Source organism: Fusarium oxysporum, chromosome II, assembly GCF_013085055.1.
Source record: "Fusarium oxysporum Fo47 chromosome II, complete sequence".
NCBI classification, from domain to species: Eukaryota; Fungi; Ascomycota; class Sordariomycetes; order Hypocreales; family Nectriaceae; genus Fusarium; species Fusarium oxysporum.
Genome location: NC_072841.1, coordinates 2,567,595 through 2,591,401, shown reverse-complemented (window position 1 = coordinate 2,591,401; position 23,807 = coordinate 2,567,595). Strand labels below are relative to the sequence as shown.

The following is a 23,807-nucleotide window of genomic DNA, read 5'->3' as shown; positions in this document are numbered from 1 at the left end:
CCGAAGATAATGTCAGTCATTGCTGATAAATGGATGATATAGTTATCCGTGGCAAGATCATTATCATCTGAACTGATCATCAGTCACAGCCCTACGGAACGTCAAGGCTTGGCAAAAGCTTAGACTACATAGAGACGATCTCCAACGGCAACGTTAACTCCGTAGGATCCCAATCAGCCTTACTTTTTCTCTGAGCTGGCATGTGGATTTCTATGCATCGGCCAGGATATTGCTTGACTTCCACAAACAAGGGTATCATTCTCCTACATTTCTCCATTTTTTAAAATACACCAAATTCCATATCTCACTTCAGCCCCGCCCGTTGTCTCACCAGTCTTACAATCGACTGAACACCTTGCCAAAAATCTCACGAGCCTTCAATAGGTTCAGCAGACATATCCGCTCGTTGTCCAGATGAGCGGAGTCGCTTGACTGTCCGCAAGGCAGATGAGCTGCAGGAGCTCCAAATTCTTTCTCCAAGAATCTGATCGCTGGGATGGATCCACCCTCGCGGATGTAAAGCGGCTTACGTGGTTTGCCAAGCTTGGTCTTGACTGACAGAACTTCTTCCTCTTTGGACTTTTCTGCCTTTTCGGGCTCTGGTGTAGCCTCACCTGATGAGGGCGATGTTTCGAAACACTCATCCCACGTCTCCAGGATGGCCTTCTCCAATGTCTGGAAGATGGCATTCGTAGGGTCTCCGAGCCATGGTTCAGCTCTGTTGTCGACGTTGATGGTGAGCTTGTTCTGTGACTCAAGCTGAGAAAACTCATTCTCAAGGAACTTGACGAGTGCTTCAATCACGCTGTCCACTTCTTGTCCTGGCACCATGCGCAGACTGATGTGGGAACTGGCATGACTGCTTACTAGACTTCCATCAGGACCAGAAACCTTGTATCGGTGGAGTGTCAGATTGGGCTCGCGCCACCTTGCCATAAGCGACTGTTTGAGCCTCTCCTCGGGGCCTTTTTCAGGATTACTGCGAATCAAGATCTGGGCAATATCATCGTAGCGCGCTTCCTCTTCAGGTGTCACCGGAAGAATGCCATCGTAGAAGCCGGGAATCTGTACCCGGTTGCCATGGCCCTTGAGCTTGCCAAGGATCTGAGTGAGATCTGAAAGAGGCTCATTCATCATGTACGAGCCGTCGACACCTGAGTGGATATCTGGACGAGGTGCGTCAACACAGACAGTTGTGTGCAAAACACCACGAAGACCGTACGTCAAGCACGGGACCTCGTCGTCTAACCAGTAACTGTTGGCAAGCAAGATATAGTCAACTTCGCCGATCAACTCCTTGTTCTTCTTGACAGCTTCCTCAAAGCCTAACGAACCAAACTCTTCCTCACCTTCAATGAGGAAGATAACGTCATTCTCTAGTTGCTGGCTCTCCATCAAATCGGTCACTGCATACAGCGCAGCGATGATGGGACCCTTGTTGTCACTGACACCACGACCATACAGGTAACCGTTAGTTCCTTGCATCGTGAATGGATCAGTCTCCCATTTGCCTTTGCGGCTGTCGGCAGCGACAACATCATAATGGCCGTAGAAAAGAATTCGCTTTCGCCTCTCAGCAGCCTCCTTCTTAGCTGAGAAGTGGGCGTAGACGACAGGGTTGTGATGCTTCTCGGTGCTGAGTAACTCAACATGACCACCGAGACGTTTGAACAGCGCACCGAGGTAGGTAGCTCCCTTGCGACAGTCTTCCGCAAACTCGGGGCGAGAGGAGACTGTCTTGTATGACACAAATTCTCGCAAAGAAGACAGCAAGAGGTTGTCTGAGGCCTGTGATACTTCTTTCTCTTTACTGTTGCACTTATCGGTGTCAATGGACCAAATCGAGATATTGTCATCGTTGGCACCGGTGATGAAGTATTGCTTGTTCTTGTAGTTCGTGACCGCCGATGCAAGAACCTTGCCCTGATGAGCTTCCCATCTCAGGAGGCACTGGTATTTCTGGGGAACGGCTCCGGAGGATGCATGTTGGTATTTGCCGTAGTGGGTGGTACTGTATTTCTGGAAATTGTTAGCAAAAAGTTGTGCCTGGTCGATGAGAGTACTCACGCTGGCCCAACCATTAGTTGCAGCAGTCCATAAATATCCCCAGCCCATTTGTATCGACATGATGTCGCAGTCGTGAGCCTTGATAACCCTCAATCGCTGCGCAGTATCGAGATCCCATAGTTCAACGATACCGTCAAGCTTGCCAGCGTACAGGAACGAGCTATCGAGTGCGAGGGACAAGACTGACTCGCCATCATCTGAGCCCAGTGTCATGATCTCTTGAATACCGCCGCTAAGCTCCTCATCATCCTCAACCGTATGCCCGAGGCTCCAAAGCTTGATTGTGCCGTCACCCGCACCAGAGATCAAGACATCATCGTCTGTCCCAACATCGACTGTTGGTCCCTTAGCCATGAGCATACAGTACACATACCCATAGTGGGCAAAGTTTCTAACGCAGCCTGAATGCATCTCGAGAACAGTGTGTGCTTTTGGTATTAACCCCCATCGATCGTCGTTTCGTCGAGGTGTACTTGCGCCGCCACCGACAGCTTTAGAGTCGAAGAAGCGATGGTTTCGTCGATCGGGATGCTGCTGTGACTCGGGGGACACACGAGCTGTAACGTCGTTGAGGCCAACCCATTGAATGGTGGCGTTTTGTGCACCGATGTATAATGTCTCATGTTGGGGGCTGTATGCGGTACAAAAGATATCGCCGACATCGTAGGAGCCGTAGATTTCGTAAAGTCGAGTCAAGGTGCTTGGATCCCAGACATTGATGATGGGATCTCCAGCGCTGGAAAACAGGAGTGACGCATCAGGCGACAATGATAAGGATAGGACACTACGCTTGTGGGCTTGAACACGGCGGACTTGGCGGAATGTGTCAAGAGACCATGCTACAATCTCTCCGTCTTGTGTACCGGCGTAGATCGTCTCATGCTGTGGACTCACGGCGAGAGCGAGGACGGTGCTTGTATGGGACAAAGAATGGACGAGGTCGGGGCTTGTGGCAGGATCTTCGGGGGCTTCGAGGGGTGAGAGGATCGGAGACGAGGGGCCTGGTGACATTGTCGGTGATACCGTCCGTGAAGGCATCGTGAGGGTGTCTGGAAGCTGCTTGTTAGCTTGGTGGTCGGAGCAGCGGTGGAGGATCTCGAGGGAGGGGCAGACAGGGGTATCGAGGAAGAAGAAAGCGTGCTAAATGATTGCTTGCGAAAAGACAACTCAAAACGAGAAAATGCGTATTTGAGGCAAGAAACGTACACTCTTGATTATCACCAACTTGATACAATTATTTGTGGTGTTGTGGATAAGCAAGATAACAAGAGTCAGCGCTGAAGCTCCAGCGCCGAGACCGCTCAGACATTCGGCCAGGTATGACGCGATTGCGCAATCGCCAAACCCAGGGTCTCTCCCTATTCTCCCTGCCAAAAGTCCACGAAATGAACCAAAGCTTCAAAAAAGCACAGACAAAGCCGCTGAGCCCGATTGTGTCATTTTTGGTTGAGCATTCGCAATTGAACACTCTAGAGTGTTGAGAATGTCTCTCAATTGCTGGTTATCATGGGCGACTACGCCACAGCCTTTTGTCATGTTGAAGCGTTTATTGGATGATGGATGAGAGCACAGCCACTTGGCCAGCCTTGCGGGATCAATAGCCACACGATCCGGTGCCCCGTAAATCGGCACTAGCCTTTCGGGGAATATTGTTGATTGTAAGTCAGAAGAGAGGCTTGAAGACTTGCTCAAGACGTGATGAGAGTTCTGAGGATAGAAGAAGATATTTGGGTAGTTGTTGAATGGCTCCGGCCACTCAACCTTGATTGAGTATGTGTTGGACAATGAATGAGCGATGAAGGATATTATTGAGATAGTAGAGACCCGACCTAATTCGTCTCAAGTGTCAACGATATGAGAGCAGCACTTACCGTCGTCAGAATTGACCAGCAATTCCACAGCCTGTCTCTTCTCATACTCCAATATCTTTGCACATCCCCTACAACCACCACCATTTATCGAAGAGTCAAACATGATCACGACGCTCATAACAGCAGAAAATGAAAAGGTCTTCAGAAAAAAAGATCAATTAATAGAGAGAAGAAATACATGTAGGAAAAAAGGAGTAAGATAAGACAAGACAAGCTTCTGCCCCCCCAACATAACATAACCAGGTGACCTGTACGACCTGTACTGTATACGTGTGCGCGTCTCAGAGATACAAAGCAACAAAGAGACATTAGGCTCACCGATATTTTAGGCCACCCCTGATCCTGATCCTGATCCTGAGCGTCTTTCAGCCCGGCTGCGGCTTGACATGGGTCCGGCTTTTGGCGATATCGGGGGCGGGACGGACGGGAGCTGGCCTAGTTGGGCTGGGATAAGGGTGCATGCGCTGAGCCGTTGCATCGGGAGTGAGTATCCTTGCTATGGTCACATTTAGGTCTTGGCTGGCGATTTTGATCGTTTGATGTGCAGCTAATTATCTGTATTTCTATCTAACACTGTATTCTTCCATTCTGTTCCATCTAACCCCCAATGTAAAAAATTCCTGTCTTACATCAGTCGCGCAATGAGGCCTTGCTCACATCATATCTATTCCCATCCCCTCCGGCCATTGGCGCTCCCTTACCCCAGATTTCATCTGGCACCAATGACACGCAACTGTGGCACAACACTCAGGCTTTAGCACCCTCTCTTCGTCATTAATACGTTTTATCCATCGCACGCTCCATTACCAGCACAAAGATGACGCATTTTAATCGTGTTGTGACTGCTTGAAGGACTGTCCGTGAAAGGCTAACTTGTTGGCCCAACCAGTAATCTATGAGCCTCACATGTGCCTTGCATATCATGGCTGAGATGCCCCTTTGATGTCTCCCACTCCGAGACTGTCATGAACCAGACCACATGGGTCACTTGGTCATTGATTCGTTGCGCTGCCCGCGCGCGTAAGTTCAAGATATATCCAAAGGGCATGTATGGCCGCTTCCTCATTGGTATGGAAGGTGGAGGCCTGCCCGAGGAGCTTGAAGGATAATAAGCGACAACGAAAGGAACGAAGGAGAATAATCCGTGAGGCTCAACATCAGAACATAACGTATAAAAGAGTAATTAATGGGCTATCTATAGGTCAATCCTAATATACTTACTTGTGTACTCTATGCTTTCGACCAAGGCTAGCGTCAATGAGCTGACCTGCCATGGTCAAGTTGAATTGTTCGCACAGCCCAGCCAGGATACTTCAAGGCGCGAAACGAACATATTCTTTCGTCTTTGGAAATCTATTCAGGGCGTAAAATGAGTGTTCGGCATCAGGGAGAATACCAACTTTACTTTATTGAGAGGTGAAAGCAGCCCAGTGAAGAGCCGTGACGTTGTAGGGGGTATAATGACAATCTGAGTACATCATTCCTCCTGGTAAACCAAGAATACTTTCTTCTTCTCTTTGTAGCACCCAGCCTTGGAGGATATGATGGCCCACTAAGCCGCCATCTCTTTCCAGGCCTCCTTCAACGTATCTCCAGATAGGTTCGGGAGTCCGCAACTGTTCCTGTCCGCGCTGAGCCCGGTGGTGAGTGCAAAGGAGCTGGATACTAATGAGCACTGCGGCCTCTACTTGTGATGGGGGGCGTTTGACCTGGCCCTAGGAGGTATATATATGACACTGGAAGACTTGGCTTGAGACCCAGTGGTCATACTGCACATTGGTCATCTACACTATCGTTTGAATCCCGGCATTGTCATTCACACCTGGCAGAGGCAAGGGCCATAATGATTTTCATCAAGCCTTTGATTCAAACGCTAGACGAATCCGTCATATCCTTGGGAAGAATGTCCCCGAGGATCCGCTATGTGGTGTAAAAGGCGCGGAGACTTCGCTTGTGTGCATATCATTCTGGGATAGGATGAGGTCCAAGTCTTGCTTGTTGAGCATTTCATGTATACTGCAGATACATTTTGAGGACGAGTATGTTGATTACTGTCCCCGATTTTGACAACCAGTGAGCGGTCAGGCCATCGTCAGCGAAGTTGCGAAGATCACGCACACATTCTGCTTCGCTTCTCGTTCCAGAAATGTCTATTTCCATCGTGTTGAGCTGAAGCCAGAGTCGGATTGTTCCGGCGAACATTCTGTCGCCGTCCATCATCCGGATCATCGACTTTCGAAGCTCCTATTGGGTGTAGCAGTAACAATTAGGAGATGCACTGACTGGAACCAGTACGCTCCAAGGGATCTCTGTTGTGGTCATGCTGAACCCCGAGCCGTTTGGGGGCACAGCGACGATGATGCTTAGTCGCCCTCGTGGCATCATCCTGTAGGCCTCTAAGAGGCTCTCAGAGTTGTCGATTCGATGATCACGAACTCCCACAGCTGACGGGTCGACTAGCTATATATATATATTCATCATAAGCGCATGTCTAGCGCTAACCTTCTGACATATATAGTTATACGGTTTTCCTGCTGGCCGAATGCCCTTGAGATCTTTTTCTCGCAGTCCTAAAAGAGAAACAGTTTGTTGCCGTGACGAGTCATATACTTACCAACACGAAAGCATAGGTAGGGCCGGCGGCACGGCACTATAATATGTATATATATATCCATTGCAGTTGAGTAGTTGGTCAAGGTAGACTTGGTGTCTTTCTAAAGCGGCGATTGCCGTCGGTTTTCTCATCGTCTCTTTGAGGTGTGGTATACTCAATAACTTGCGGCATTAGGGACTCGCGATGGCTAGATTCGATCCGCCTGCGTGCATCGATGCTCGCCATAGTATGCGCGGCTTCTCTGGTACCGGCGTCTCCCGAAAGCGAAGCCAGGTTCTTACGGATGTGGCATGATAACGACGGGAAAATAAGTGATGGCGGTTGTGAAGGGGAGGGTCATTATACCCTTTTGCGTGGTTTTCGTTCTTGACCACAGTTTAGTGTGTAGTCAGGAGAAGGACTCAAACTGGAATGCTTTCTAGTCTATCTCGAAATAAGTCGGTACTGTTCTTTTCTATCTGCCCCGAAAATCCATGTGCTTTTTGGGCAATGATGGTGACTGAGAACCATCGCAATTGTTACTCCGTCGTTGTTCTGAAGGGCGAAGAACCGGGACTGCTTAAGGTAGGGCATATTGTACCCTCTTTATGAACTAAGGAATCCCCTTTCAGAGCGATTGATCTCTAAAGAAATGCGCTTTCGTCTGTATCATTTGCAAACATGTGGCAGTGACCCTTCGTTCAGCTGTGCTAAGGGAAAACCACTGTTACTGTTAAATAAAGGGCTTTAACGCAGTCGTTGAGTCTTTTGATCGACGAGATGGAATATATCGGTTAAGTTCTTCTTGATACGCTGCGAATATTCTCGTCATGAAAAAAGAATTGATGAGGCCGGCCAACTCTTCCATGATAGTTTCCTCTACTCCGCGGCATATGCGAGGTAACTCTCTCTTACCCCCTTTGGAGTTATCGGTCTCTATTCCCTTTTTGAGATCCATTGTGCCGCAGCTGTTGATGGCCGCTTCGTGTACCTCGAGTGAGTCGATGGGATGTAAGGGCCGGAAGTTATTGGTATATGGACTAGATGTCCAGCGTAGTGACTGCGGCAGAGACCCTATCAAAGGGTAGCCAAGGTGGAGCTGTCGAAGCATATGTAACATACCGAGCGAACTTCACACGCTTTCCTATGCTGACTTTCGAGTTACAACCGGACCGACATATATATAATGCACCATTGAGCTCGAGGCAATAAATTCTTCCTATCGTATAGGTAGCAAGATGATATCTCAAGTAATTGGTGAAGTCAGAACCCGTTGGGGAGTATGCTGTGAACTCAACCTTGTGATGTTGCCGTGTATGTTATTGACACAAGGGAGCAGCAGACAATATGCCTATGCCTTCAAAGCCATACAATGTGTTGAAGAGTCTCTGTGGAATATTTTCATACTTTCCAGTTGCCAGAAATACATTAGGGTTACCAGTAAGAACCATGCATGGAGTGAGGTTCTGTTAACGAAGGACCAGACTGTGCGCTTGAGCAGCTTATGAATAGAGCACATCTACTTGGCAGCACGTATCTGGGCCTCATGCTGAATAAGGCGGTCGGTCGTCAGGATACGACGATCGAGCTCGTATTGGTATGTTTGTTCGAAATGCATCTGGCGATTGGCGTTGCCGTCGCCGATTTCTGCGATCGCGTTGCGGGACTTGACGACGACAGTCCAGGTGGTTTCTAACCTGTCCTCCAAAGCAGGTATGTGATAGTATGGGTCGTTATCGTCCTTTGGACCATGCATAAGGCCGTTTAGACATAAATGCTGTTTAACGCGGTAAATCTCGCGCTGAATGAGTCACCATAGGTTGGCACAATATATCAGAAGACCTGAATCTCTTGAAAGTGAATTATGTATCGACTTGATCTCATCTGTCGTCTTATATATATAATAGGCATGAAGTTTCGTCACCAGATAATCCCTCTGGATAGTTAGAGAATGAAAGTGGTGGTAAACCTGATGTCTGCATCCCTTCTCTCTACTCATCTGGCCTGTTACCGATATGTTGGTCGATAGAAGGACGTAAGGCTGAATGATCAACTGATTGTTGAGATTGTACTTATGAACAATGGCGTCGATGTTGTTGTTGAACTCTTCCTGCACCGTATCAAGGATATCCTGAGGTGCAAGCCGTAGTGAAGACCAATGTGGCTGGATCGTTGAGGACTTGCGCAACCTGATCTTGTTTTTGAGGGAGCGGTTCCAGGATTGGCCTTGGACTTGGACTTGGGCTTTGTGACCCGGTTCTTCACTTGCTTTTTATCTTTCAAGTCCAGAGAAATAAGGACGTGTGTGCCGTCATCGGCGGCCGCTTCTTGTTGCAGGCTAGCAAATGCGATGTAGGCTAGGTCATCCTCACCTCCTTATGCACTTTGGAGAGCCAGCTAGCAACTTAGTCTTGCCAGGTAACGTCGCAAGCACTCGCCCCTGCGACGAGCTTCCCTTGAACGCCATGGGCGCTGCGGTGGCAGGCGTCGTGAGATGCGATGCAGGACACCTCAACGTTACGTCTGCAATGCAACCCTTTCTTCCTAAGATATTTGAAGTTGATTATCATGAGATATTTATAACTTTAATTGAAATCTTGTGAGTATGCCACCTTGACAACTGTGGCCAAGTATAGCAGTCAAGCTTGCAGCCGCTCAAATAGAAGGGTGCCCGACGTTACATCCCTAAGCGCGTATGCTAGACATTATATAGATATAAAATGCTTGCGGAGGGATCCAAGCAAGAATATACAGCCATTGAACTCCTGGGTCATGTTTGTATATGGATGTTGGATTGATACTATAGATGATCATTTTGTCATGATGAAGACTGGGCCTGTGGGCTATCAAGGGCGCTGAATATGGAAAATAGGCTGCCTCCAGTTGCTCGATTTCCTAATGCCTTCTGATGTAAGGCTGTTGAGGAACGCCTTGGCCTGGTCTGTCGTCATCCGGGGAGTTATATCTTTATCTTCGGGGAACTGTGGGAATTTATACTTGTCGTATTTTTTCTTCAGCTTATAGGAACTTCCGTGCGCGACCGACGGGTTACCCTCGAACACCTCGTAAGACGTCTCGTGGATGACATAGCGGTCCTCTTCCAGTCGATCGGGCCTAAGGTGGTCTTCGAGCTCGTTTGCCGGGTAATCGGGGTAGTCGAAAGTGCCTTGGTCTGGAAAATCGAGGTCTTCATAGAACCGCTTAATGGTCGCTGTCATCTTTGGTCCCATTTGTTCTGTCTTCATGTGGAATGGTCCCTCTGAGCTGCTGGGACGTCGGTATATGCCCAGACATTCAGGCAATATAACGCCCATTCGGTTGTTGCGTTCTAATCTTTTCCCTTTGCAGAGTGAAAGTTACAGACACCCAGTATAAAGACTCGAAGGGTTCAACGACCGGAATGTTGTCGCTGAAAAAGGCCCGATCTTTATCGGAACAATTGAGGGGAACTACAATCGTAGACGATACGCGACATATATGCTGATATATTCTTGTTCTATCCCAACTTTGGAAACCAGAAGGCTTTGGGTACTGTGCTGTCACAATTGATGCACTCGATCTTCTTCCTGTGGCTTTGATGGGCAAGACTCGAATCCCTTGCTCTAGCCCTCATTTATTATCTAAGACAACAGATTTCCGCCTGGATATAGATAGGTGCCGGATTCGGAGGGCTGTTGGTACCCAAGACATCGTATGTGATCGAAGATGCGAGGGCCAAGTCCCCCTTCCGAAAGTGAGCATCCGCGAGTCGCTTGACATTGCGGCGGTGATGCATTGCCCTAGGGGGCTATGTAGGGGGGTCGATAACTCTTTATATTTATACAGCGTGTGCTTAGAGTTTGGGAGTCTTTTTGTCCTATTTCTGTCTTTCCGAAGCGGCAAACATAAACATCCCGATGCTTCTAGATGGTCGAATCCAAGATCTTCCCAAGGTGAGATGTCTTCCATTTACAAGTAACCAACACCAGTTGGTTGCACCAAGATCGAGCACCACGGCTATAGCCATACAACCCAATGTATGGCCTGTCTCGCCCTTGCAGAACTTGTGCTCGCTGGCCAACGTGTAGCGCTACATCCTCTGGGAGAGAAATTATACATCCGTGGTTCGAGGGATTTCTCGATCGCCTTTTCAATCCCTTTATTCATTGCATACCTCGTCCATAGGTTGTGGTGGAAGTAACGGTTTATGGTCTCAGGAAAGGGTCTGATTGTTGGATGTTAGGATGAGAGTGCGTAGAAGGACAAATAGAATATGGAAACTCACGAAGGCCAGCGAGGAAGTGGCCGACCAACCACGAAGTCATTTTATCCTAGGTGATGGATGATTGGCTCACTCTCTTGCCAGGCAAGTGGCATGAACTCGACCTTGTGAGTCTTCGTGTGGTATCGGAACCCAGCCCATTTTCCGCCCAGGGGTCGCATTCATGATTCTCGATGTTTATAGATACATCGTAGAACAGAAGTGCAAGCTTTAGCACTTGTAGCGCATGCAATGGGGTGGAAGACGCGGTGGCAATCTCATTGCATCTATCACCAGCAAGGGTGACGAGAGCTGTCTTGTTGCTGACCGTGATACTGGATCTGGATCACTTCAAATTCTTCGTTGGGTGACGAATTCTCTCCAAGAAGAACATGACAACCCTTGACGCTCGCCTGGGGAGCCCCTTATCATGGCCTGAAGTAGCATATCCATCTTTGTCCCGGCCAGCTACTCGCATTGCTATGAAGAAAGGCTTGTCTATCCTTCCTCTCTATCTTCACCGTCCCCTGTATCCGCAAGATGTAAATCATTGAGTAGTGCTTGAAATTGGGTCGGCATGGTGTCACTGGGGATGTAATGAGGTTGGCTCCAGATTCTTCCCGCTTTTTGACTTTGCGTCGATCTCGGGCTTGGCATCTGTTGGGGGGGTTGATGCTTTTCTTTTCTTCCAATGCTTGGTGTGTCGTCATCGCCCTGCTCGCTTGGCTTCTACTCACTACCATCATTGGTAGTGATGGTGCGGCAGGCGTCAGGCGTTCAACGTCTTCTCGAACACGCTGGGCAGTGGAACGAGTGAACGGGTCAAGACGCCTGCGCGAACTTAGTGGTCCCATACACCACTGGGACTAGTCATGCGCTGAATTGTATTTATATCATATGAGTTTCGAAAGGAGCTGCTGACCATATTGCATGGCTAGCACTCCAGTCTCCCGTTGTTGTTGATGCCTGTGCTGCGTTCAAAACCCTTAAGGCTCCAATGTTAGTATACTCATGAAGGCAAGGAATGGGGCAACGTACTGATGCAGACAGAAACACCTTATCTTAGAGGGTCGTTTATATACAGCCCGCGACACACTCGTCTTCTTTCGGTTACTCCGTCATCTCTCGAGCCAACTCTGCCACCATCGAAGAGATGAATGTTAGCCATGAACGATGGTTTGAGAAACAGGTATGGGTCTGCCTGAGATATTCCCAAAAGATACTGATGAGGGATCTGTATGTCGGGTTTACATTGCCTCATCAATGAAATGATAGTTTAGTATATATAATAAAGTTGCCGTTAGTGATGAAGAAGAAAAGGTATCGGGGAAGAAGGGGGGGGTTATACTTGTTCCAGGGCACGTGCAAACTCTGCCATTCTATTCACAGGATGACAGTTTTCAACAACGTGCCATCTTCAAGGCATTTATCTAAGTAGACATACCATTTTGCACAAATAAAATCATAGACAAGATGACAATCGCTGAGTAAATGTCTCGTTTAGCCACCTTGGAAGAAGCCCAGGGAAAGGTAACGACAACTCCGATATCATCATCACAAACTTCGCGAGTACAAGGCACCAGTTATATGCTGGGCTATCAGAACTACATGTTTGCTCAAGCATGTACTACTTATAATGCGGTGCTTTGAATCAATCGATTCGCAAGCATGAACAAGCTGCATTTCTGTTGAGGCAACACTGCATCCATCAAGCAGCGGCATGGCAAAGTTTGCATAAGAACGCTTCGTAGCAATCCTCGCTCTTACTAAAGCACCAAGTACTTTAGGCAAGCTAGCTTGGTCCAAACTTGCTTCCGGCTGTGAGGTCTTCGGTGGGTTTCGGAAAGCAATGGACAACATCGAGGCAAGCGGCAATCTTTGCTCAACACCACTATAGTCAAGATGATTGGACCAAACTATAGTAAACATCACAAAGGAAAAGGCAATCAACCATATGCTGTTCTTTTACCAATTGCGGCGAAGCAACAGTCACGCAATGCAAGCATGTTAGCGAGGCCAACGCATCCGTCGTCAATCTGCATGGTGACACTTCACATCTCGCTTACAACCCCCCCACACCAAACCTGATATCATCAACAGGGCACGACAAAACTTCACAATCTCTGGAAAGACACAATTTAACAATCCAAATAAGAAGCATCGACTTCTCATGTATTGATATACAACCCCTCAGGGCTACCTAAATACAAACAACTCTTCCCAAAATCCCAACCCAATGCAAACAGCTCCGTCATCTGTCTTCCGTGCGTCATGCAATAATTCCACCTCCACTCAAGCGTGTGCAAGAGCATCTTTCATAGTATTCATAAATAAAAAAGAAAAGAAAAGCAACCAAAAAAAACGAAAGGGAATAAATCGCTGGTGGGAAGGGCATTCTTCTTCGCCCATCCATGATCTGTACTTGAAAAGAGGAAAATATCCGTAATGTAATGTAAATCTTTGTCTCGTCTACCGTAGATGTTGGCATCCACCGGTCTTTGAAATGCGCCAGGGTAATATGCAAAAAGAGATGAAATGGAAATGTGTAATATGAGGGGGTATTAAATCCCGCGAGATCGTTATGCCATGACGAGTGAACGCTCCTTCTTCTCCTTGTTCTTGAAGAGGGCCTTGAGCATGTTGCTGTTGTTGCGGTTGACCTTGGGTCGTACAGTGACTTGTGATTCGTCGTCTCGTCGGCTGCTTCGGCTGTCGATTGACCTCGTCTCGATCCTCTCGGAACGCTTACTCCTTGATGAGCGATGGCTACGCTCACTGTCGGCGATGCTCTCTGCGTAATCCTCACGTCGGGTACTCCTGTCGTCATCATCACGACGACTCCTGTGACTGCGATGGCTACGGCGGCTGTCGTCTGTTCGGTGAGTCTTGTGACTTCGGGAACTCTCATGTGTTTTACTTGTTCTTGTACTTCGGCGGGACTTTGTGTCGAAATCGTCTCCTCCATAGCGACTTCTTGTCTCCCTGTCGGCCAAGGGTGTGATAAGCTCCATGTCGACCTCACTCTCATCCTCTCCATATGGCACAATGCCTCTTCTCCAAGTCTCAATTGAACTCAAGTCGTCATCAAGGATGAGAGCCTCGTCAACACCTGGGCCATACTCAACACCGTACTCGCTCTGGGTTCGCAGAGGTGCAGGTCGGTCCATAGGAACACCGTCATAAGCTAAGGCCTCCCGCGCCGCCTTCTCCTCCTTCATTCTCTGGAAGATCTTCCATCCTCCAAAGCAGATGACCGTGACACCAGCAGCGATACTCGTGCCAATCAAGAATTGCGGGGACGATAAGAGAGAAAAGACAGCTGGCGATCCACTCTTGAGAAGACCCAGAAAAGCGGGCGATGTCTTCTTGACCATCTTTGACAACTCAGCAAGCGAGAGCGCAACGGCCGCCGCGTGGTCTGGGTTCTTCTGGAGCTCGGCCATTGTGGTTGTAGCCGAATGGTGGATACATTTGGCTTCGGTTAAGAGTCCCTCGACGCGGTGAACAAGACCCATGGCCTGCTTCTCATCGACGTATTGCGGGTCCAGATCGGTGCGGTCCTTCAGATCGGGAGGAACGCTTCCATACGCGAGGTCCATGTCGATTTCCTTGCGCGGCCTCATCTGTACTAGTTCTCCGGTCGATCGGTTTCGGGGGACCATAGGGCCAGCGCCGTAGGCAGAGGGAGCCATGGTGCGCTGGGGCATGGCAAGCTCCATGGGGATCTCCTTGTATACAGTTCGGGTGGGAGCTTTGCTGGGAGCTGTGGCGGAAATTTCGGTGTGTCTCTCGAGGTTGTCAAGAGTCAGCGCACGGCGACTGGCAAAGTCCTCTCGGGGGTGTCGCGAGTGGACGCTTCGCGATCGGCGACTGCGTTGCGAGCCGGCTTCGCTGCGCTGGTCGCCGGCGCGAGGAGGATAATATCGGGAGCGGTCATCGTCGATGTACATTTGCTGTTGAGGAAAGGCTTGAGGTTGAGCATTGACGTCGAAGGATTGAGAGCGCTGCACACCCTGCTGGGCTTTAATCTCGGCCTTCTTGTCTTTGTAGTTGCCCTGAGCTTCCTTGAAGATGGAAAAGAGCTGCTTGCCCTGGGAATTGTTAGCCAAGGTTGGGAAGCGCAAGCGCAAAGGGACAACGGACGGTCTTGATAATCTTGCCGGAGTTGTTAACAATGGTGATTGTCTGTTCGAGCGCCATGTTGGGCAGCGGTGTAGGTTTCGTAGTCCTGCTCTAAGTCGCAAAGCTGCGATGAGGTGAGAGCAAGAGCTGTAGATGCGCGGGATATATGTCGAAGGGAGGAGGCCAGCTCTCTCTATTTGTCTGTCGGAATGTCTATCTCTGGTTCGTAATGAGATAGACAGACAAGACAGGACAATATAAGGAGCTGATGCTTGCCAATGCGACAGACTCAGACCGCAACGAAGTTGACGAGGTAGGTAAGGTAGATACAAGGACAAGGGCAAGCACGAACAACGCCCAGCCTGTTCTTGAAGGATACGATCCGATCAAGGACTAGGATCCCCTTTACAAGAAATAGGGAGCGCGATGGAATAAATGATTCACGCTTTCCCGGTCCCGCGGTGGGAATGGATGAGCTGAGGTTGATCCGCAGTGGGGTTGAGTTTGAGAGATCAAAAAAGTGGGCGGGGGGGAACACAAAGATGAGAAATGGGTAATCCGAAAAAAATATGAGGTCGGTCAGGTTCCTTGCTTTGTACCGGTATAACCACTGAAAGAGGTAGCCCAGAGCTTGTGGTACAGCGGCCTCCGGGGGTTCAATTGCAGGGGACTAGCTCGCTGTGGCTCGAGAGACGGAGCACGTAAGTTAGTTTCTAGGCGGTGGCGCCGGGGAACAGAGAGTTCGGTCCACTTGATGGAAATGGACGAGAAAAAAAGGGTCTGTCTGGGAGGGAGCTGGAGCTGGAGGGGAAAACAGGTGAAAGTGGAAAAGCTAAGCTTGTTGGAGGCGGTGGATTTGTCGGTGAGGAAAAACCGGGAGTAGAGGGCAGGGTAATCCCAGATTTGAAGAGTAGGACAGAGGAGAGAGGATAAAGAAAAAGGAAGAGGATGGGGAAAAGGGGTTGATAAGTGGTTATACGGAATTGGAATGTATCAAATCAAATAAATCCCCCGTGGGCAGATGGATATGCAGAAGGTGCATTCACATCAACAGGATAGGTACGGTACATCGGTTTGAGTTTGTTCCAAGGCGGCAGAGACCATGGATTGGAAGGGATGGATGGGTTGGGCTGTTAAGTGACGGGATAACTGAACTGGATGGACTATCGAGAGCGACTGGCTGATAGTGATTCTCAGGCACAGTAGCTGTAAGCGAATAGGCCCAGAGTGTGACAAGCTGCACGATGATGAGGTCGTGTTACAGTTGGATCCCGCATCGCATTGCAGATGGAGATTGAAAGATGTGATCAAGATATTGACTCAATCATCCGTCCATCTTTGAACACTACGGTATGACGAACGCTGCATCCTCACAAAAACTCCCTTCCTCGGTACATATCGCGTTACTGTACTGTAGACTCAAACCTGAATCTCCAACACGATACCGAAATCACAGTCCCATCCTCTCATACCAGTTCTCTCGCAAGTTGACGCCCATATCGTCTCACCTCCATCACCTGGAGTCTCTGCCGATTGGTCCAAGAACCCACCTCCTTCGTCAGGCGCCTGTGCATAGAATCCCAACAGGGCACATCCCTGTTTTTTTCGTTCCCTCTCGAGGCCCGCTAAGGCTCAGCGCGCGCCAATTCGCATCACACATGTGGTTTGTCTGGCACCCTATCAAATATTGACAGGGCGACGTTGACCTGCCCGCCTACGTAGGTAGTATCTAGTCTCGATACCGACAATTAGGGAGGAACTAGAAGCAGGAGAACCTGGGAGAAGAAGAAAAGAAGATGGCTGGTCCGGCATGCGGGGATGCGTTTCCGTACGAGACGAGATGTGAAGGGTTATGCTGGGCTGTCGATCTTGTGCTGCCACCCTGCCAGGATGTTCCCTCTTCCGTTGGTCACGGGGATGAAAGAGAGCATGAATCTGAAAGTTAAGGTCAAGCCCAATCAATGCTGAGCCACACTTGGCCAACGACTTCTGTGGCTGAAGTTAGTCTCCTCTTCTCTTGTCTTTCAGCTGGCCTTGTCACACTTCCCACGGTCTCGACTCGTAGTCAGATGCTTACAGATGAGTCTATCATCAGATATCTTTTCTGTCAAGGCCACATAAGCCTGTGGCAAAGCAAAGTCTCATTCATATTCAGCTCGAATAATCGCTCACTGCCACAATTTCTCAAAATAATACCTCGTCTCTGCCCAAAGAAACACATGGGTCGATAACAACAAACCAACCCAAGAACAGACAGACAGACATGCTATGCTCGGATTGAAGCAGACGATGCCATGTGGCAGTCTCCCCAGGCTAGTCCCCTACGGAGAAAAAGGAAAAGCAATCATTAGTTAGCCCTCCCGTGGCAGATCCTGCTCCTCCGAATGGTATGGGACTGATCGGCGGGCTTGGCTCACCCTAGACCTGCCTGAGTGAAATAAACAGGAAAAACTGCGTTGAAGGCCTCAAGACGGGATATGTTGTACTTAATTGCTGACCTTTGCTCCACTTGATGTCTCGTGTCGTGGTTCATTACGACTCTGTTTTATTTCAATAGCTCATCCTGTTTGTGGTGGCTTTTTTTAATATTTCTTGAGTTGTCAGTCAACGTCAGGCTCTGGTCCGATTGTCGGGGTCCCCAAGATTTCACCCCGCAAACTTGAGCTTGTCTTGGCAAATACGTAGGTAATACTCAAAGTCAAGACGAGTTCCGATATGAACCGAGTCATGAGGGCTTTGTGAAGGTTACAGTTCTCATTGAGAGGGTAACTTGCAATAGCCGGAGAAGCTGTGTTTAACGTTTAACACAGTAGCAGAGTAGATACCCTATAACTTGATACCGTTGAAGTTACGCAATCCCTGCTTCATCGACTCAATCACCCCATTCAGCTAATCGAGCCCCGGATCTTTCTTAGCCCAGATCACGGACAGTCATGTCATCCCAATTCAGTCTTTAAAGCCCCAATTCGATTCAATTTCCCTATGTCAATCATAGATATGACTTCTAATATCTTAATCATCAACCATTGAAAAAAGCAAGTAACAATTCAATTCCCCGCGTCAATTCCGGATCTCCGTAGTGTCTCCACCAAATTATCCCGCACCGTCGGCATTCGTAACGCAACCTCACATCATCACATCAGTAAATCATGTCCTCAATATCCTCCCTCTGCGCCGCACTGCAGACCTCCACGACACACGTCGTAGACGGTCTGCGAAACTTCGTCACGTATTACCCGCAGGCGAGGCTGGACCTGGCCAGCTTGTCCCGGGAGCTCGCGGAGCTGCAGATGGTAGCGAGGCTGCTGCATCACAACGCCCAGGCTCTGGAGTCCGGAAGCGCGCCGCTGCCGGGAAGGTTGGATGAGGCGATCAAGGGGGTTGTTAGTGAGGCTGGGGAGTTGTTGGAGGAGGCGGATGACGCGTTGGATACGGGAAGGACGGCAGAGGAGAGGACGCCCTCGTGGTTGGAACATACTGCCGAGAGGCTGTCGCCGTTTGCAAAGCTGCTTGAGGGTTTGAGAAGTGCGATGAGTCTAGGGCTTGACTGTGTGTTACTGCAAGTTGACTTCGTTCCATTTCATAAGATGTTCACTGACATTATCACAGAGCTATCAATTCTCAGCCTCATGATGGTGAGAGAGAACTTCCCGGCTACAGCAGCTCTCAGATTCTACAAGAGGCCTCAACTATCCGCTCACGATTCCTTCAAGAGTCAGACAGCGAAGACCCTAGAGTTGAGAGCCAACGATCCATAATCACAGAATTTATCGACGCTACTCAGGACTTCATCTCTGAAAGCTCATCTGCTGCTCCACCACCAATTGATGACGCAGAGAGTCGAGACCACAGCAACAGCAGCATCGCTAATCCAGAGTACGTCCCCTCTCACAAATATTTCTCAGTATATTAACATGTCAGAACAATTGCGTCGTCTCCTCACTCAGAAACGAATGAGCCGCCTATTCCGGATTACAATGCCATCGGTATAACCTCTCAAACACCGCTCCGCATCTCACTCCGCCACCTCGCCAAGAAAGAACTCTCCAACCATGAAGTCGTCGAAACCGCGTATGTATCTCGCCACAACGCCCCCACAATCGCGATCTCAACCCTCGAGTCTCCTACGCGCTTCTACGACACAAGCGCCAATCAAGTTTCATGTCTCCAAAACCAGCACGGTGTTAACATGATCTTCTCGCGCAATGGTCGTCAGTGGGCATATCTTAGCGAGGAAGACGGCAAAGGCCTCAATGCGGCGAGTCATGATGGTATCAACTTTAAGAAACCGGTTGTTTACCTTGGTGACTACATCAATGGACGAAAAATCCCGGTTTGTAAATGGCCTGGTGGAAAGCCACTTGCGTTCTCGCAGGACGGGAATTGGCTTGCGGTGGGAAGCACGAAAGGTCGGGTTGGGCTCATGGACTGCAGTGCTAATGTCAACAAGGCGAGCGTTGTGATTCCATGTCATATGGATGAGGTTACACACGCTGTGTTCACACCAGACAGCAAGCTTCTCATCACACAATCTCGCGACGGCACGATTCGCATAACGAATGTGGAAACCCGCGCATCGATCGCCAAGCTCGAAACCGATACCTGGAAGAAACCTGTATTCCTCGGAACGTCGCCCGATGGAGAAGTCATCGTTTCGTTATGGGGCGATACGGTGTTCCACTGGAATCACGGCACCGCAGCCCTCGAGTCGTACAACCTCAGCGGGCGAAGAACACGCGAGGGCTGGCCCATTGCTGTATCAGCGGACTGTCGCTTCTTGTGCTGTAGAACAGATGATGGCGTTGATGTAAGTGATATGTACTCGGGAAGAGTGCTGTATACGATTAAGTTTCAGAGCGGGTTTGTCACGGCGGCGTCGTTTAGTTGGGATGGGAAATACTTGATTCTTGGAAAGGCGGCGTCGTGGATGGGGTTGAAGATGGGAACTTCGACTTTGGATGTTTGGGAATTGGTATTCTAGGCGTTTAAAATGGGCTGTAAGTTGGATATATGTACGCTACAGAGAAAAGTTATGAACCAGAATTTGACCTTGATATTTGTGTAAGTTTACTATTAAAGTCATTATTCATTGAGAGCATTGTCATACATGTGTACTCTTTACTCAACTTCCCTCCATCTCGCCTCAAGCATTTGTATCCTCATTAGAGGCCCTCCGCCCATGACCTCCGCCGCAGCCTCCCTCGACTGCCTATCGTACGAATACCCCTGCATGACCCATTCATTTGCATGTCCATACCCAGCATACGAGTTTCCAACAGTATAGCTATGTCCCATAGTAGCATCTTGAGCCCATCCCATGCTCTTATAAAACGTACCCTGTGTGCCCAACATCTGTGCCTGCATGGCTGCTATCTTTTGCTGATTGAGGATCTGCTCGCACTGCATGATTGTCTGTGTGTAAACGACATGTCTTTGCTCTGCGATGGCCAAGAGACCTTCTAGATCTCCAGTTCTACAAGCTTCTGTGTAGAGGCTTCTCATGCGCGGTGAGTAGATATCACACATACGCTCTTTTTCTGGCTCTCTCACTCCAGTAAGTGCAAAGCGAGGCTCGAGTGCTGTGCCCTTTGCAAAGGAAGCATAGCAATCTTCACAGATCTCCAAGACTCCCCATCCCCACCATCGCCTATTCTTGCTGAAGTTCTTCCTTGGACATTGTTGAACATGGCCCCATTGCGCAGTCCAGTCAAGAAACAGCTTCCTGTCTCCCCAATTTCGTGCGCTGACATATGCTTCGAGAGCCTGAACGGCTCGTGGATGACCCAAGCTGAAGCCGCAGAGATACAATTCGTCTGGCTTGGTGCTGTTGTCTTTCATGAACCATCGTGCCCCTCCAATTGGTTTGATGATGCCTTCATAACACGCCGCGCATATTCCCCAGCCGGGAGGATCGTTGATCGGCGTGTACCACAAACTTCCTTTCGTTCCATCCCTGTTGCAAACAGGATACTTGTCCATTTCCCACGCTGCATTCCAAAAGAGACTTCTATCCTCATCATCCAGTGCCTGATGCATTGGAATGATGTGATTCAACTGTCCAAGAATACACCTGGTCTGGAAGTTTCCCCCAGTAACCTGCTGCCATTTATCTTGATCTTCAGAGGCATAGAAGTAGTCGTGGTAGCACGCTGCACATGCTTGTAGGTCACTCGGTCCGTTCTCGGGCTTGTACCATGCACGCTCATTGGCGTTGATAGTGTCGATTTTGGGGCATTCCGGTATTTGTGCACGTTGGTTGAACTCTTGACAGAATTGGGCCCATTTGTTCTCTTTCGCATAGTCCATGAACTTGCGTTTGAGGAACCATACGCTTAGATCGCAATAAGCACCGCCTTCGTTGGGTAAGAACTGATAATACTTGGCAAACGACGAAGTTATTAGACCATCCTCAAAACAAGCTTCGCAGATTGTCCCGTTTGGAATGTCAGCTGCTTTGTACCATGAATCTCCCTCGGTGATGTTCTGTTCTCTGCAGTCTTTGATACTCATTCTCTTCCTCATAAACTCGATAAGCTTATCAAGACTACCAGACTCAACAGCTTCGGGGAGTAATGTATCTTTGATACGCCTGGTGTTGAATCGACATCTGCGCTTGTGTCCATCGTCGTAGAAGACCTTTCGGAATGAGTCCCCGAATTTGGTGTCATAGATAAGATCTACATAGCAGCGAGCACAAATGACGAACTCTGGTACAGCAGCGTGATAGAACCAGTGTTGGGGGAAGGATATTAGTGAGCCTGAGCATTCGAGGCCTGCTTTTGCACCGCAGGCATGCAGCTGTGCTGGCTCAGGGGTTCTGACGCGAGGAGGCTTTGGCGCAGCGATAGGTTGTTGTTGTGGACTTTGAACAGGTGGTGGTGGTGGATATGATGGAATGTTTGCCTGTTGCGGCTGAGGACTTGCTGGAGCTGGTGCGTGATACGAATTGCGTTGACTTGCCTGCTCCTGAACTCTAGGAGAAGGTTGTGCTTGAGGGCTCGGCGGTGGTGGAGGAAAGTATGGTGTCTGCTGCGAAGCCTGCCCAGGAGGCACGACAGCAGGCGACAAATGCCCACCAGACTGCGGCTGAATCGGAGTCGTACCCTGAGCAGGAGGAGGTCCAGGAGGAGGAGGTGGTGGTATATAGCCCATTGAAGGACTAGAGGGCACTTGTGTCTGACTCTGTGGCGAAAGGTATGAGTTCTGAACCGGCGGAGCTGCATACGATACTGGTCTTTGTGCAGAACTCACACTCCCAGCTGTAGAAACAGGTCTTCTCGGTAAAGGCGGCGCAACATCCTCAACATCCGTATTGATCCTCGGCGGTAACGGTGGTCTCTCCCCCTCCTGTCTCTGCCTCTGTATCTCATCAAACAACCTCTGCTGTTCTCTCACAACTTCATCCTCCGCAAGCTGATAGTTCCTCGTCTCCTCAGCTCTCAACTTCTCTAGCTCTTGAGCCTGCTTCTCTTGCTCAATTCTCATGTTGGCGAGATCTTCTGTAGCCTTTCTCATTTGAGCTTCATACTCTGCTTTGTAGTGCGCTGCGAGACGCTCTGCTTCACGCCATTGGGTTTCGAGCTGTTGGGTGTGTGCTTGAGGGGGATATGAACTCTGAGGACAAGTTTGCGGAGCTGGTTGTGTTGCTGGCGGCGTGATGTGAGGCTGTGAAGATGTCTGAGAGGGTTGAGCGCTCGATGGACGATATGGTGATAGCGGAGGGGGATATTGTTGCTGCTGAGGTTGGTACTGTGGCGTTTGAGGTTGCCCATATTGCGGTGATTGAGGCTGGTACTGAGTCTGAGGTTGTTGATACTGGGGCTGCCCAGCCTGATACTGCTGTTGCCATCCTGGAGGTGAACCTCTTTGATATTCGCCCTGCTGATATCCTCGACTTGTTCCTTGTCCATAATACCCCGACTCTCTCTGCCTTTGCTGCTGCTGCTGCTGCTGCTGCTGCTGCTGTAACTGAACCTGTTTCTTATACTCCTCTCCCACTTTACCAACAAAATCCTTTAACCAAGCCATTGTATCACTTCTTTAACCTTGAGTAACACAATGTCCAGGGAATGAGGGGCCCTGACTGCCTAAATACCCTCCCCACGTCAGATGTAGATGGGTTACAATAAAGCCCGATCACGCCCTGTGCTGATCTGACCAGATGAGGCAATTATCGATCAGAGACCATTTTCATCAACCTTTAGGTAAGTTTAGTATATCTCGGTAGGCCTTTAGACCAGATTATTTTGACGCCCTGGTCTAGAACTTGTAGCGTGTCTGAAAAGAATCCCATTTTAGTCTTTTTCGTTCCTTAGGATGCATCCCCTAGGCTCCTTACTTCGCGGAGCATTGTCTCCAGATCTGATCATATCAGATGCGCGCTTTTTATTGTAACCTACAAACAAGGATCATAAGCAAGTCAGCCTGGACCCTTGCTTTCAGCTCGGTATCATCGGGACTTGGCCTTAAAGTTATCAACGCAGACTGTTTAACGAACAAGCTTATTTCCACCCTTCACAAAATCATTAACAGCCTTTTTATACTAATCGGCTCTCTATGTCAAAACTGTAAAATGTGCAATTGTCCCTGTATGCTTGCGATAGTCCATCTCCACACTCGACCCAGAAATCCTTCGATCTTCATTCGTTGATCTCAAATGGTCAGAATCCTCTGTAGCCTGTATCACCATCAGCGGAACACGACCGCACCACAGAATCTATGAGCCAACGTCACAAACATCACAGACTGAGACTCGATAAAGTGTACCAAATTCATTGACTCCTATAATTGCATGCTGAGCCCCCTAAGCATGGCTTTTGTTCATATATCTTTCAGCTCATCGCGAGACAAAAGGTTGAACCTCTGTCTGCCCTGAGCCTCCATGACATGTATCAACTTCTGAATAAAAAACAAT

At 49.1% G+C, this 23,807-nt stretch overlaps 6 protein-coding genes across 6 annotated transcripts; 1 reads left to right on the top strand and 5 right to left on the bottom strand.

Moving 5' to 3' along the window:
- Nucleotides 1–232: 232 nt before the first annotated feature.
- Nucleotides 233–3,139, bottom strand: FOBCDRAFT_15253 (uncharacterized protein). The gene is made up of 2 exons (XM_031173522.3): nt 2,068–3,139; nt 233–2,019 (listed from the first exon to the last, which is right to left on the bottom strand). Exons 1-2 carry the CDS (start codon nt 3,103–3,105, stop codon nt 337–339), a joined length of 2,721 nt encoding a protein of 906 aa, XP_031050307.3. The 5' UTR covers nt 3,106–3,139; the 3' UTR covers nt 233–336.
- Nucleotides 3,140–5,945: 2,806 nt separating this feature from the next.
- On the bottom strand, nt 5,946–7,960 carry FOBCDRAFT_126150 (uncharacterized protein; the record flags this gene model as incomplete). The annotated part of the gene is made up of 6 exons (XM_054703342.2): nt 5,946–6,182; nt 6,222–6,398; nt 6,553–6,588; nt 6,898–6,917; nt 7,447–7,605; nt 7,903–7,960. The coding sequence occupies 6 exons, from the start codon at nt 7,958–7,960 to the stop codon at nt 5,946–5,948; spliced, it is 687 nt and encodes a 228-aa protein (XP_054559317.2).
- A 1,417-nt stretch (nt 7,961–9,377) lies between these two features.
- Nucleotides 9,378–9,776, bottom strand: FOBCDRAFT_236884 (uncharacterized protein; the record flags this gene model as incomplete). Its single annotated transcript, XM_054703341.1, has 1 exon — nt 9,378–9,776. One exon carries the CDS (start codon nt 9,774–9,776, stop codon nt 9,378–9,380), a length of 399 nt encoding a protein of 132 aa, XP_054559316.1.
- Nucleotides 9,777–13,283: 3,507 nt separating this feature from the next.
- FOBCDRAFT_15244 (uncharacterized protein) lies at nt 13,284–15,221 on the bottom strand. The gene is made up of 2 exons (XM_031173516.3): nt 14,915–15,221; nt 13,284–14,862 (listed from the first exon to the last, which is right to left on the bottom strand). Exons 1-2 carry the CDS (start codon nt 14,969–14,971, stop codon nt 13,351–13,353), a joined length of 1,569 nt encoding a protein of 522 aa, XP_031050301.2. The 5' UTR covers nt 14,972–15,221; the 3' UTR covers nt 13,284–13,350.
- Nucleotides 15,222–17,897: 2,676 nt separating this feature from the next.
- On the top strand, nt 17,898–19,963 carry FOBCDRAFT_15234 (uncharacterized protein). The gene is made up of 3 exons (XM_059608359.1): nt 17,898–18,452; nt 18,503–18,769; nt 18,815–19,963. Exons 1-3 carry the CDS (start codon nt 18,043–18,045, stop codon nt 19,872–19,874), a joined length of 1,737 nt encoding a protein of 578 aa, XP_059464156.1. The 5' UTR covers nt 17,898–18,042; the 3' UTR covers nt 19,875–19,963.
- A 37-nt stretch (nt 19,964–20,000) lies between these two features.
- FOBCDRAFT_176586 (uncharacterized protein) lies at nt 20,001–23,276 on the bottom strand. Its single transcript, XM_031173514.3, has one exon. The coding sequence runs from the start codon at nt 22,919–22,921 to the stop codon at nt 20,012–20,014; it is 2,910 nt and encodes a 969-aa protein (XP_031050299.2). The 5' UTR covers nt 22,922–23,276; the 3' UTR covers nt 20,001–20,011.
- Between the last annotated feature and the right edge of the window lie 531 nt (nt 23,277–23,807).